This window comes from Xyrauchen texanus, chromosome 39 (assembly GCF_025860055.1).
Source record: "Xyrauchen texanus isolate HMW12.3.18 chromosome 39, RBS_HiC_50CHRs, whole genome shotgun sequence".
NCBI classification, from domain to species: domain Eukaryota; kingdom Metazoa; phylum Chordata; class Actinopteri; order Cypriniformes; family Catostomidae; genus Xyrauchen; species Xyrauchen texanus.
The window spans coordinates 9,630,815-9,646,114 of record NC_068314.1 but is presented as its reverse complement, the minus strand read 5'-3'; the positions used below and the strand labels follow the sequence as shown (position 1 = coordinate 9,646,114).

The following is a 15,300-nucleotide window of genomic DNA, read 5'->3' as shown; positions in this document are numbered from 1 at the left end:
TAAGCTCAAAAGGCAATAGTTAGTCTCCACAGTTAACTGGGACAAAGTTTTTTTTTTTTTGGGGGTGATGTTGTCGAATTTTTTTTGCTGGTTATACCTTGGATTACATTCCAGTGAGGTAAGTAGAAGCAGTTCAAACATTCAGCAAGAAATAACCCCATGAGGTTTGAACAGTGTGGGTGTTTTCTCTTTCAATCTTTCAATGTAATTTTGAGTGCGACCATGATTTAAAGGTGCACCTGTATGCTGGGTTGGAAATCTCAAGGATTAAAAGTGGTGTTTTCCTTATTACAGCACGTGTTGTTCTGAAAGCAAAAAGAAACCAATGAAAACATGGAATTACTCACATGATTAATTGAAAGTTAAGCGCTGCTGGCTCGTGATCACGAGTCTCGTCACAATTTAATAGTGTTAATCTTCCAATTCAGCTCATGAAAACACACCGTGTAATTATGAGGAAGGATTACATCAAGATGTAGTTTGGAATGCTTGTGCGGAATTTATATAAAAGTCTTCTACTCTCTCCATTGCTGGCATGCCAGTGATTACCCCTCCGAGTGCCAGCATAGGTTGCCAACCCCTGCACTAGGGGGAGCTATCGCGGGCTTTCCTCATTGCACGTAAATTTTGTCCATTTTTAAGGGGTTCAACATAACCTCATGGGAACTACTAGTTTCTGCCCTTATCAATCTTATCAATGTAAATGTGAACAGTGGGAATATAAAATCTTTTCTTATAGTGGTGATCACAAGTTGCAAAACATGTCCTCATCAGTCATTTAGGAAGTATATAAAAAAAAGGGGGCACACAAATTTAGGAAGTATATAAAAAAAAGGGGGGCACACAATCTCATGTACATTGATACAACTACCGCAAAATGTTAATGCATGTGAAATATCACTTCAAACATATAGAGAAGTTACATTTTAAATTACAAATGCTAAATGTCTTTATGTAGTTATTCCTAATTTAATAATAACAAATGCTTAACACCAAGACTAAGACCATGAGTCACCAGAGTTAACATATTATAAAAAGTGAAAAGCTATGGTTTTATTTCAGTCATAAGATATACTTCTGGAATGCAGAGTTTAAGGCATTTCGATTTTAACTGGTGAAAATTGTTCCCGATAATTTACTGATTAAGACCAAAGTGACCAAGAAAACTAGAACATTTAGCCTTAATCAATTGCACATATTTACTGTAGCTTGTGTGTATTGTATTGTATTTGAGGACAAAAACTAAAGCAATACAAAAAATAAAAGCAAGTTATAGAAGATCTACATAATATAAAAATTGTGACATTTAAGCTTAAGACAAACTTAAGGTAGAATTCATATACACATTCACAAAACAAAGGCAATTTTAGAATTTACATTGTTCCATACTTAAGTTATTTTTCCCTATGTACAAAAACAAAGCAAAACTGTATCAAATTTTTTTTCCTGTGGTCAATACATGAGAGCATGATGGCTTATGAGTACACTATTAAAGATGAAAAAAGACAACTATGACATTTCAGTTTCCAACTCTCAAGTTGTACTGTTGTAACCCAATTGATAATTTCTTCTGGACTTCAAGAGGGCCACTGAGTGAAACCTAGATAAGCACAACATGATTTAAGTTCAAGGTATCAGTTAATGGTGGGAAAAGGAAAGCTGAAAGGATTCAGAATACACATAGGAGGGATGCAAGAAAAGAAAGATTCAGGAGTATCAGCGAGGATGAGGTAAACAAACACCTTCGAGGTGCATCACATCTCATTCTAGCTCTTAAATCATCCGTCATGGCTGTTGCTCGCACTCGGGTCTGTGCTTTATCAGATGTTGTAATGACTACAATCTGCAGCGCATTCACACTAAACACACTCCAGCGTTCGTTAATAACCATTGCTGTTCAGATTAATGGAATGCAAATCTGTGACTTGCATGACACTGATGCCACTGGGCGCCAACTGCGCAAACCCCTCTGATGACAGCGTGTCCATGGCTACGAGAGTTTGCTGATCAGTCGTAGCATCACCTGCAGTGCAGCTGTCAGTGGCGGCCACAGTGGTGCCACTGTTGTCATTGGTGCTTGCAGCACCGGAAGCACTTTTCTTATTCAAATGGGTCTTGATGTGTTTGGACAGGTGGTCGCTACGCATGAAACGTTTGGGACACTCAGGACATGAGAACTTCTTTTCACCTGAAAACACACACACACAAGCAAGTTTAATATTTACAGTAAACATTGAAATTAAACGTGCCACCACAAAAACACTTCAGACCAAAATATTACACAAGCTTATAAACACCGGTTAAGTCTGACTGGTCAAAGGCAGCATTCTGTGGTCAAATATTTGTTAAGCCAACATACTGTTATTATATTTAAGCTTATTTTTCTTCTTCGGAGACCAAATTTTTAACAGTAACTGCTCCAAGAGCTTTCAAGCTATATTCACCAAACTCATTAATTTTATTTTTCAAATAGTCTTTTTTTTTTTTTTTTTTTATTGCTTTTGATTGCTATCAGGAAAAAAAAAATAAAAAAATGAAATAAAATTGAAGGGTGAGGGTCGAATTCCCTTGTCTCTTCAGATATATCAATACATATATATATCATTTTATACCAATATCTATCTATATTCTGTTGCTTAACTTCTTTAATAAAGTGATGAATTAACTATATGCATGATCACATAATCAATTCTATTTTCTTATGCATAACTGAAATATACTTTGAATCATATGTGTGTTGGAATGTTAACTAGTGTCTTTTAAGGAACATTCCAGAGTCTCTCTCTCTCTGTCCTGCCCGTAGTCTGAAGGTCCTTTGGGGATAAGCTTAGCTGTGATGAGAGGGGGCAGGGAGAATGTTAAACATATGTTCTGTGTTTGATCGTTACTTTTCTATGATTAAGTATATGGTTTAAAGTCCTATGCAATACTACCTGAATAGTAGAAGTGTGATTTTCTCTTATTATTTCTTTAGGGAAGAAAGGTATGTTATTTCTACCCCTCTCCTCTGCCTGAGGAGTGAAAATTTTATCTCTCTTGGTTTGGCTTAAATGACCTGATAATGTGTGCTCTGGCTCTCCTGTGCCCAGAGAAGAACTGTTGTTCGTCAGTGTTTTGTGTGTACGCGTTTGACCTTCTACCCAGGTTTTGAACCCAGGAAGGCACACCAGGCCGACTTGAAGACGCCCGCGATCATCTGCGAGGTCACTTCAGATGTAAATCTCGGGCTCTGACGACAAGTGCGCTGATTAATGTTGATAGGCCGCATAGCTCTCTATATGTTGTGACTATGTTCTTTTAGCCAATCAGGAGTAAAATAATGGAATGTACGTCCTTGCAAATGGTATAATTGATGTAAGATTTTGTGTAATGTACGATTTGGCTTTCGATCTCCTCGTGAGACTTTGCCGCTGGCTCTACCAATTTCACTGCAAACTATTCTTCAGTAAATTTTGATTCTTTAATTGAATTTCTCGACTCCTGGTTTTCTTTCTCCATATCTGGTCCGGGTCATAACTGTTATACCCCTAACAAAATAGTTTGTGTTTCAATGAAAAATGTCCTTTAAATTTGTCAACATTTCATAATATTCATTAGTCAGTATTACTCTGTAATTTTACACATTATCAAAAACATTTTATGCCAAAAACACTTTACTCAAACTTTTACAATTTTCTTTTATAATTTTTTGTAAATGCTTGAATATTTGATTAAGTTAAACATCAACCATATAAAAGATACAACTGTAGGGTTCACAGTTTAGGAGCGTGTTTGGTTATTAGTAGGGATGCACCGAAATTTCGGCAGCCGAAATTGGCACTTTCGGTTTTCGGCCGAAAGAGAAAAAAGGCAAAAAAAAATATGAGCCGAAAATATATACCTCCTCGCCCCGCCCCTCAGTGCTCTGATTTCACTCTGGATCGATCTAGCCCTTATCACGGCACTACCAAACAAAGGCCGATCATGTCAGCGGTGTGGAAATTCTTCAAAGTTTCTGATAAGGAAATCACATTTGCTATCTGCAGTGTTTGTTCAGCAGAACTTTCAAGATTATATATATATATATATATATATACACACACACACAGAGTACAGCAAGAGATTCTACATGAAAGCACGCCGATCCACAGCAGTGCCACAACTAGCGCAGCTACACCACAACTTGAGACGTATCTAGCTGAACTACGCCAGAAGCGACAATCCCCTTGACTATGGTCGCATAAACAAAGACCGCTTTCCTTTGCTTGCACGGATTGCACACATGTATTTATCTGCCCAAGCACCAGCACAGAGAGTGAGAGTCTATTCAGTGCAGCATCTTGTGTTCTTGATGAGCTTTCTGACAGGAGAGACTGTCAGAAAGTTTAGCAACTTTTGTTCTTGAAGAGAAACCTGTCACTTGTAGTTAAATAGAAAGCGTTCCAAATTGATGTGTATAGCAATTACATTACACTTGTTCTTCACTTGAGGATACATCTGTCGTTTACAGTTGAGGTTGGATTTAGTTCAATTACTGCTGTTTTGCACTGTTGTTTTGCACAATAATTTTCACTTAAAGTGTACTTACGTTTACATAAACAGAATAGAGCACTGATCTATATAATTATGTACTATAGTTATATATATATATATATATATATATATATATATATATATATAGAGAGAGAGAGAGAGAGAGAGAGAGAGAGAGAGAGAGATCAGTGGAATAGAGGCCCTCTGCCATTCTGTGTTCTGCCTTTTTGTTTTAATAAAAATTACTGTTGCATATTTAAACTTTTTGAAAGATGCTAGCTAAGTTCATTACTTGACTGTTGTTTTGCATATAATGGTTTTCTAAAACTTTACATTATTTGGATAATTGTTAATAAAATCTGTAAAATTAGATTTTTACAGAACTGAATGAAGAATAATATTTAATAATGTTTTAATATATTTTTTGTCCAATATTGGTGTGTTACTTTCAATAAAAGTGTGATTTATTTTATTGGTTTGTAGTTTTTCAATTCAGATTCATTAAATTCATGAAATTAATGAAAAAGTATAATGTTAATACAATTATACACAAACATTTTTTTTCTTTTTCTTAAATAGGTCTTAAATAATCTTAAATAGGATTTTCGGTTTCGGCCCAGAATTTTAATTTCGGTGCATCCCTAGTTATTAGCAATAATTAATAATTATCATAGATAATCATTAATTATTAAAATCAATAGAACATTGATTTGAATCAATGTTAGTTTTTTTAATCCTTTAAATCAACAATCATCAAATTTAACAGAATATTAATTATTATCAAAGATAACCTTTGTTTTCTAATTATTAGAGAAGGCAACCGTTATGGATAAACAGTTTGCCGGTCTCATCCGCGATGGCGTAAAAACACAACAGTCCAACATAGTTGGATTACAACACAGAAAACTCTCTTTTGTGATAACAGTTTGTTATATCAATAGCTTGACTATTCTTAGCAACAAATGAGCGGAGTCCGCGGTCCGTAAACTGTACAAACAATAAACTTGATCCACAAGAATAGCACACCTAAAATATCCTATCTCTGCCCAGACGTTAACCTCTTCGGCGGGCGGCTGCTGATTCTCGGCGGCTGGTGGAGAAATCAGCGCCGTTAACTTGACTGAAGAGGAAAGGCCTTCTTTCTTCACTTCTGCAGGCAAATGGATAAAGGTGCGGATTGCTCGGCAGTTTCCTTCGGATCCGTTAAAGTGTTCGGTGGAACACAATGTAATCTCAACTCGTCCAGCGAAATGGAGATTGTATGGCCGCCGTTTCAAGTTGCATGTTACTTCCTTTTGCAACGAGGCAACACCTGAGAACAGCGTGGACTGGTCTGTGCACGGCGAGCGAACTCACTGGAAGCGAGGTACAGAACGATTTTCGCGGTATTTCTACTCCTGATGACATCATAGTTGAGGTGCGTTCTTTTGAGTGACTTATCCAATAGGAGTTGAGAGTTCAATCCTTTGGAATTTCACAGAGTTGTAAAGTGAGCAAGGCTTCTTGGGAGCTGTAGTCTGTTTTGTACTCCCTTTGTTTGATTTTGGCACGGTTTTTATCAGCAAGATTTATGACTTTGATTTTGTGGGCCTCAGTCAGGCTTTATGACTGTGTTAGGCCTGCCTTTGTCTTGTATCTGAATACATGAGGCCCTACACAACAAAATATAACTTTTTCTATTGCTTCTGCAATAATAGCATATATTGAATACACTTTTGAATACAAGTTGCTGTATTCAAAATTCCTTATGCTTGAGACTTTAGGATATTTAGGATTTTGCATTGTCTCAAGTTTATAAGGAAACAGCGTATTCACAACCCAAGTTACACATTTTGACTAGTTAACATTCTATTAGCTTATTAACTAGATCATTCGTTCAGGAGATTCCTCAGATGACATTATACAATATCCATTAAAACCCAGCATGATTAAGAAAAGAGACAACAATGCCATGCACCAAGATACACTCACCTAAAGGATTATTAGGAACACCATACTAATACTGTGTTTGACCCCCTTTCGCCTTCAGAACTGCCTTAATTCTTTGTGGCATTGATTCAACAAGGTGCTGAAAGCATTCTTTAGAAATGTTGGCCCATATTGATAGGATAGCATCTTGCAGTTGATGGAGATTTGTGGGATGCACATCCAGGGCACGAAGCTCCCGTTCCACCACATCCCAAAGATGCTCTATTGGGTTGAGATCTGGTGACTGTGGGGGCCATTTTAATACAGTGTTTGATTCGAGCTTTGTGACATGGTGCATTATGCTGCTGGAAGTAGCCATCAGAGGATGGGTACATGGTGGCCATAAAGGGATGGACATGGTCAGAAACAATGCTCAGGTAGGCCGTGGCATTTAAACGATGCCCAATTGGCACTAAGGGGCCTAAAGTGTGCCAAGAAAACATCCCCCACACCATTACACCACCACCACCAGCCTGCACAGTGGTAACAAGGCATGATGGATCCATGTTCTCATTCTGTTTACGCCAAATTCTGACTCTACCATCTGAATGTCTCAACAGAAATCGAGACTCATCAGACCAGGCAACATTTTTCCAGTCTTCAACTGTCCAATTTTGGTGAGCTCTTGCAAATTGTATCCTCTTTTTCCTATTTGTAATGGAGATGAGTGGTACCCGGTGGGGTCTTCTGCTGTTATAGCCCATCCGCCTCAAGGTTGTGCGTGTTGTGGCTTCACAAATGCTTTGCTGCATACCTCGGTTGTAACGAGTGGTTATTTCATGCAAAGTTGCTCTTCTATCAGCTTGAATCAGTCGGCCCATTCTCCTCTGACCTCTAGCATCAACAAGGCATTTTCGCCCACAGGACTGCCGCATACTGGATGTTTTTCCCTTTTCACACCATTCTTTGTAAACCCTAGAAATGGTTGTGGGTGAAAATCCCAGTAACTGAGCAGATTGTGAAATACTCAGACCGGCCCGTCTGGCACCAACAACCATGCCACGCTCAAAATTGCTTAAATCACCTTTCTTTCCCATTCTGACATTCAGTTTGGAGTTCAGGAGATTGTCTTGACCAGGACCACACCCCTAAATGCATTGAAGCAACTGCCATGTGATTGGTTGATTAGATAATTGCATTAATGAGAAATTGAACAGGTGTTCCTAATAATCCTTTAGGTGAGTGTATAATAGAAGGCTTTCAAACAACACATTACCCCCTTCATAAAACAAAGGTCTTGCCATACAGACAATTATGAGCAATGCTTTTCAGTTTTCACAATAGCTTTAATAAACTGCCAGCAGGTACTCCTCATCTTATTTTGGAAAGGAATCGTCCAGTCAGACCATCTGACTGATGTGTTAAACCACCGATCACACTGAACTTGATTTAAAAGGTGCAGTTTAACTATTAAACATGTTAACCGTGTTGTTTGATAAACATGAGTGGATTTCTTGATTACTTGCAACTATTGGTCTCATATATATAAACCTACACACTGTACAACTGGCACCATGGATTCTTTGGGGTATCAGGCCATTTTTTATTTAATTAACATTTTTAATTAACTTAAATGGCCATCTCAGCCCACATAAAGCATCTTTTCTTTCTGAATGCATTGTATATGTACACTAAATTACATATATAAAACCACTTGTGTAGTGGTGGATTGTATTGTGAGCCAAGGCTGCAAAATTGACAAAAATCCTATTTAATTACATTGTAATGGCAAAGAATTTAAATTAACACAATTTACATTAAAAGACTACATTTTGGTAGATCAACTGCATATTATGCTTTATGTAAGCTACAGCCATGGCCAACATTATTGGTAGTGACTTAAATTTTGTGTTTTGCAAAGTGTGCTGCTTCATTATTTGCAGATAATTTTTTCACAAGTTTCTGGAATGGTATACTGGAAAACAATGCTAAGAATTTCTTACGTTTTAAAGGCTTTTATTGGCAAAAACATTCAATATGCACAAAGAGTCAATATTTACAGTGTTGACCCTTGTTCTTCATAACCTCTGCAATTCGCTCTGGCATGCTGGATATCAGCTTCTGGGCCAAATCCTGACTGATGGCGATCCATTCTTGTCTTGGTGCTCGGAGTTGCTCACAATTTGTGGGCTTCTGCTTGTCCACTCGCCTTTTGAGGATTGACCACAGGTTCTCTATGGGATTAAGATCCGGGAGTTGCCTGGTCATGGATCCAAAATTCAATGTATTAATCTCCGAGCCACTTCATTATCACTCTTGCCTTGTGACAAGGTGCTCCATCATGCTGGAAAATGCATGAATCATCAACAAATTGCTCCTGGATCGTTGGGAGAAGTTGCTCTTGCAGGACGTTTTGATACCATTCTTTATTCATGGCAGTGATTTTGGGCAGAATTGTGAGACAACCCACTCCCTTGGATGAAAAGCAACCCCACACATGGATGGTCTCTGGACGCTTCACTGTTGGCACGACACATTACTCATGGAAGCATTCACTTTTTCTTCTCCGGACTATCGATTTTCCAGATGTCCCAAACAGTCGGAAGGTGGCTTCATCAGAGAAAATATCTTTGCACCAGTCTTCTGCTGTCCAATCCTTGTACTTCCTGAAGAATTTAAGTCTATCCTTGATATATCCATTTTGATACGAAGCAATGATGGCTGCATGTCTTTCTTTAGAGGTAACCATTGATAACAAGAACACAATGATTGGAAGCACTTCTTTCCTTTTATAGCAATCAGTCTGCTCTTATAATCCAATCAGAATGATAGAGTGATTTCACCTGAATAGTACTCATTCACACTTTCCCAGGTGCTGCTGATATGAACAGTGAAATCACTCTGCTAGAAACGATGTGAATCAACACCACAACAATTGAAGCAGAAAACTTTGCAAAATACAACATTTATGTCACAGCCAATACTTTTGGCCATGGATGTACACCCCCAAAACAAGCTGAGAAGCTGAAAAGTGTCCCTGAATAAATTAATGGCTCAGCAATTCAAGACTAGTTGCCTAAATGGTAAATTTATCCATTCACATGTGGAAAGTCTAAAAGGTCAGTAATAGCTCTCCCTTATTAAATATTTTGAATAATCATATCATTCTACTCTAATGCATCACCATCTCAACTGTATTGTGTTCCGCATTAAAAAGATGAAAATCCTATTTATAAAGTACTGTTTTCTCACCCTAACATGGCTGCATGTGCTATACTCTCTCCCTCAGATATACCATGTAAAAATGGTTTAAGCAGATTTTCTTTTTTTGTTAAAATGATGGACGGTTTTAATTACATCGGATTGATGGATGTCTTATGTGCAAAATTCTGAGAAAACCCAGAGATGTAGCGCAAGGGTCAAAGACCCTTTCTGATGCAGGTTTTCAAAGAAAAACGATTAAAAGGTTTACAGATTCTTCAATAAAAGCATATGTGTGCATCATAAAAAAATATATTATAAACATTTTACAACTTTCATGAATAACATTAACTTTAAGTATTACATTAACTTTAAGTATTAATGCATTATACAGCACTTAGGGTAGGTTGCAACAAGGATTAATTTTAGATTTAGATTAAATTAAGGTTTAATTGATAATTTTGTTGTACCAAACTTTAAACCTAATTTATAAATAATCAGGGTTACATTTTAAACGTCGATTTGATCCGGATTTAAATTTCACAGTAAATCTGAATTAACTTCAATCCTGTTGCTCCAACACTTTGAACTCGCAGCTAGGAATTAACTTCAAACTTGCAGCTGAGGTGGTTTATTAAACATGTTAAGTATCAATTAAACATGAATAACTATGTAAACGAACAAAGGATGTGCAGTCAGACCTCTGATAGACGTTAATCTTATTATTTGCTCCTCTCTTATACTTGTTTCAGTCAGCAGCATAGGCTGTTAATTTCTGGCCAAAATAGTACTGCTGACAAGAGGCGGCGGTCGATCTGAGACATGTATGGTCCTTTTTTCCTAAATTATGATACCATATTTTGAAGCTTGCAGCAAAAACCACCTTGATCAGCTGTGTGTATTACAGACCAGTCCCTCTCATCTCCTTCATGGGAAAAACACTTGAAAGGGCAGTTTTCAATCAAATCTCTCACAGAACAAGCTGCTGGATGACAATCGGTCAGGCTTCAAAAATGGACACTCCACCGAGACTGCCTTGCTATCTGTCACGGAGTCACTGAGACAGGCGAAAGCTGAATCCAGATCATCCATCCTGATTCTGCTGGACCTTTCTTCAGCCTTTGACACAGTCAACCATCAGATCTTACTCTCCACCCTCTCTTCGCTGGGCATCAAACAAACTGTGCTTGATGGATTAATTCCTATCTCTCAGGTAGGTCCTTCAAGGTAGCCTGGAGAGGTGAGGTTTCCAAGCCACATAAGCTACTTACTGGGGTATCTCAGGGTTCAGTGCTTGGGCCACTTCTCTATATACGCAACATCACTGGGACCAGGTACATGGTTTCTCTTACCACCGCTACACTGAACACAAGCAACTCTAATTGTCTTTTCAGCCAAACGACACCACACTGCTCAAATATCTGTCTGCCTGGCAGACATCTCGGGCCTGGATGTAGGAACACCACCTGCAACATAAATCAGCCAAGACCAAACTCCTTGTCTTTCCAGCCAACCCTGCTGTTGAACACAACATCACCATGCAGCTGGGTGCAACTACTGTAACACCTTCCAAAATGGTCAGAAATCTAAGGGTAACTATCGATACCAAACTTATTTTCACAGACCACATCTCAAAGACCAGACTCTGAACATGCCACACAACTTCTTGTTCAGCCACTTGTCATAACTAGACTGGACTACTATAATGCTCTCATTACAGGCCTCTCTGCATGTGCAATTAGACCCCTGCAAATGATTCAGAATGCAGCAGCATGTGCGGTCTTTAATGAACCAAAGACTGCGCATGTAACACCACTCCTTGTCTCACTTCACTGGCTGAGGGTTGATGCACATATCAAATTCAGTGCACTGATGCTAGCATACAGAACAGTCACTAGGTCTGCACCAGCATACATAAAATAATTTCTGCAGAGTTACGCGCCGACTAGAAGCCTGTGTTCGGCTAAGGAATGTGCCTTTTTGTACCAACACAGAGGCACCAAAAAAAAACTTTCCCAGACTTTCAGCTTCATCATACCACGTTGGTGGAATAACCTTCCAGCGCACGCAAGCCACTTTTCTTTTTTGGCACAGAAATGCTTTTTGATCTGTTTTGCTACTGTTCTGATGCTAGTGAAACTTTGTAATATGGCACTTTTCATACCACTGTCTCCTTAAGATGATTCGCTTATATTTTTCCTCTTTTGTAAGTCGCTTTGAATAAAAGCATCTGCCAAATGAATAAATGTTAATGTGTACAAACCATCTACAGCTTCAAGTTCAGAATCCACCATGGCAGACAAAATTAATTGCAGGTGACTGTTTTAATCACGGGTTAAAACTTGAATCTCTGATTTGTTCAACCGTATTTAAAATAGTGGTGCAACACAACTCAAATTAAAATAATACAACAAACCCTGGATTAATGCTAAACTCTGCTCAATTTAATCCTTATTGGTGCAACCCACCCTTAGAGATCATTATAAAAAAATAAAAAAATGTAAATAAATAAATAAAAACCCACTCAAATAGTTATGAATTATAAGAAAGTTTGACTGAATATTTTGAGTGTTGAACTAAGAATCTGTACAGAATTACCAATATCATTTTTGTAACCTGCAAATCTTGTTTCTGAATTCTGTAATTCTTTAAAAAAAAATAATAACAAAAAAAAAAAAACTGATCACTGACTGTGCCCCTAAATTTTTGACTGTGCCAGCCCAAGTGTAATCCTAAAGGGATTAATTCAAATCTTTGAACAATTGAGCAATAGTAATAGTGATGCTTGGTTAGCACCACTTATGAATGCCAGCAGGATGCTCACATGCTCAGTTAAACATTAAAAATATATATATTTATTCTCAAAGACTACAAAGGAAACTCATTGTTAAAGCTCCTAGGGAACTTAATCAGAAACATACAAATATCACACTACAATCAAAAACATATACAAAATTAATGTATGACAATAGAATGTCTCACCTGTGTGTGTTCTTTTGTGTCGCTGCAGCTCATCAGAGCGTGTGAAACGCTTCCCACAAAACGACCAAGAGCAAACGAAGGGTCTCTCTCCGGTGTGCCAGCGTAAGTGTGCTCGTAAGTGAGATGTCTTCCCATAGACCTTCCCACAGCCGGGGATATGACAGATATGCTGCTTCTTTTTACTGGGGTCACTGTGTAATCAAAGCAGGTTGGAGAACACTGTTAAATGTTACAAATGGTCCTACATGGTTCAACTGTAGTTTAAAGCTTTTGATGCTCAAGAGACTCCTCATATCTCAACTTAATGTAGAGTCAACTATACAGACATGGCCTTTAGAAAAAAATTTTTTTTTTATACATTTCCGGCTGACTTGATCCTGATCTGTCCGATTTGATACTTATTATCTTTTAACACACGCACTTACATAATTCCTCCTACGCCATATGTTTCGCACAATATATGGCATGTATCATCCAGAGGACACACACTACAAAAAGTTACTCATGATCACTTCATTATAATGTTCTGATTTGCCATGTGAAGTTTGTGGCACCGTCTAGAGGTCAAAAGCTATAAAAACGGTTATGTCTACAAATAACCTTCATACTGCATGATTTAAAATAATTCTGCAGCTATATTGAGACACACACACACACACACACACACACACACACACACACACACACAAAATTGTTTCACTGCTTTAAGAAATTAATGTTTCATTTGATTTAAGAAACAATAATAAAAACTTCCCAAATTACCTATACTTGAGAATTTGAACTTTTAATAAGGAATAACTGGAATAACTTTATAGATAAGGAAGGGAAAAAAAGCATATGTAGCAATGTTCAATATGTGGCATTGTTGTTTATATAGCAGTGCTATATTTGCAGCAGTGTTGTTTTGGCAGCTGTGTTATATATGCAGCAGTCGTATACATGTATACACATATATATGCTGATGTTCATATCATACCGTCCCTCTCCGTCTTTGCAGTATGGGCAGGTGCAGGCTTCCCTCCGTGTACGTCTGCTGGTGGGTGTTGGGCTGCTCTCCATATTCTCATCCAGCATGCTGCTGTCTTCCAGACTGTCTGGAGCTGTACCAGCCACATCACCTGCAGAACAGTCATTGTACATTACACATTTTTTATATGGATGCATGATATATTGGCGGCTGACAACCGGGAAAATCAAAACATTATTATTGTATAATAATCATTTGTATAGTTTATTTGCTTGCGGCTGAAATTCTCTGACTGCCTGCTGCTTCTTTCCTTCAGACAGTGACTCGGGCAGCTGCAAGTGACAGTGCACGTGCAAACACGTAACATGTCTGCGTGAGTGAGAGCCAAGCTCAAGTTGCTCTGTGAGGATTATTTCAAAATATTTGCACCTTGTTACATTGTTTTGGGGCTGGTTTTAGTCATCTGCTATAAGTAACAACATGCCATTTCCCATATTCTGTTTGTTAAAACATTTTTTACTTGGGGGCATTCATTTTCACTTATTACTTAATGAAACAAAGTGAATGTGGGAAATAGCAAATTGTTACTTACAGAACAGCATTATGAATAAAACAAGCCCAAACACAACCTTAACTGGTACATTTATCCTAAAATAATATTCACAGAGTGACTCAAGATGGCTAAAACACTATTTTGTGAGTTAAACGAATTTTACGTGTTAAAGCTTGTATTTTACGAGGTGAGAATTTTCAAACATTATGACTAATGACCATTCGTTAAGGATTTCAATTTTCAGACATTTTCATAATCAATCGTGGTGAAATTAACAATCAATAAATTTAGTAATCGTTAATGTTAATACCGCAAAAAGCACTTGGAAGACTCCAAATAATATCCTGACAGGCATATGGGAACAAGAAACGATTTCTAGTGATATCCTGGATGCTCTGATAGTTGCCCTTTATAAGAACAAAGGCAACAAAGCAGAATGGAAACTACAGTGGTACATCCCCCTCTCCATTGCTGGAAAGATACTTGCTAGAATCATTTTGTATAGACTGTTGTGTCAGAGGCCATCCAGCCAGAGTCCCAGTGAGGGTTTCATCCAGCACCTAGCACAACGGAGATGATCTTCTTTGTCAGACATATTCAAGAATGTGTGCCTTGCACAGAATCAAGACATTTACATGGTGTTCATTGATCTCACTAAAGGCTTTTGACACCATAAACAGGGAAGCCCTTTGGACTGTACAGGCCCACTTTGGCTGCCCCCAAAAGTTCATCACAATCATCAGGCTCTTTCACGACGATATGATGGATCAAGTCCTCTCAAATGGTGACGAGTCTAATGCTTTTGAGATATCAAATGGCGTGAAGCAAGGCTGCATCCTGGCACCTGTACTCTTCAACTTGTTCTTTATCTGCGTTCAAGGATGCCATGCAGAATATGAACAAAGGCATTTACAATCTGCTTCCGCCTTGATGGCTCTGTCTTTAACTGGCGCAGACTCTATGAAAAGACCAAAACACGCTTATCCGGGAAGTGTTGTTTGTTGATGAATGCGCCCTCATGGCTCACACTGCCTCCGACCTGCAGGCAATGCTAAATAGATTCTCAGAAGCTTCAAAACTGTTTGGCCTTGGCAAGACAGAGGTCCTGGTGCAGCCTGCGCCAAACAATACAGTCACCCAACCTTCCATCGTCATTGATGGCACAGAGTTGAAGACT

General features: G+C 38.2%; 1 protein-coding gene across 2 annotated transcripts in view; it reads right to left on the bottom strand.

The window, feature by feature from the left end:
* Positions 1 to 537: 537 nt before the first annotated feature.
* LOC127632747 (transcription factor Sp1-like) overlaps positions 538 to 15,300 on the bottom strand; it is a 30,547-nt gene continuing 15,784 nt past the window's right edge. Inside the window, exons 3-5 of one of the 2 annotated variants that reach the window (XM_052111500.1) lie at positions 13,580 to 13,721; positions 12,604 to 12,794; positions 538 to 2,188 (exon numbers count right to left, since the gene is read on the bottom strand). In XM_052111500.1, coding sequence (XP_051967460.1) covers positions 1,881 to 2,188; positions 12,604 to 12,794; positions 13,580 to 13,721 — 641 coding nt within the window. In that variant the 3' untranslated portion in view covers positions 538 to 1,880. The remainder of the gene's footprint in view (positions 2,189 to 12,603; positions 12,795 to 13,579; positions 13,722 to 15,300) is intronic. The other variant, XM_052111499.1, reaches the window with a different exon arrangement.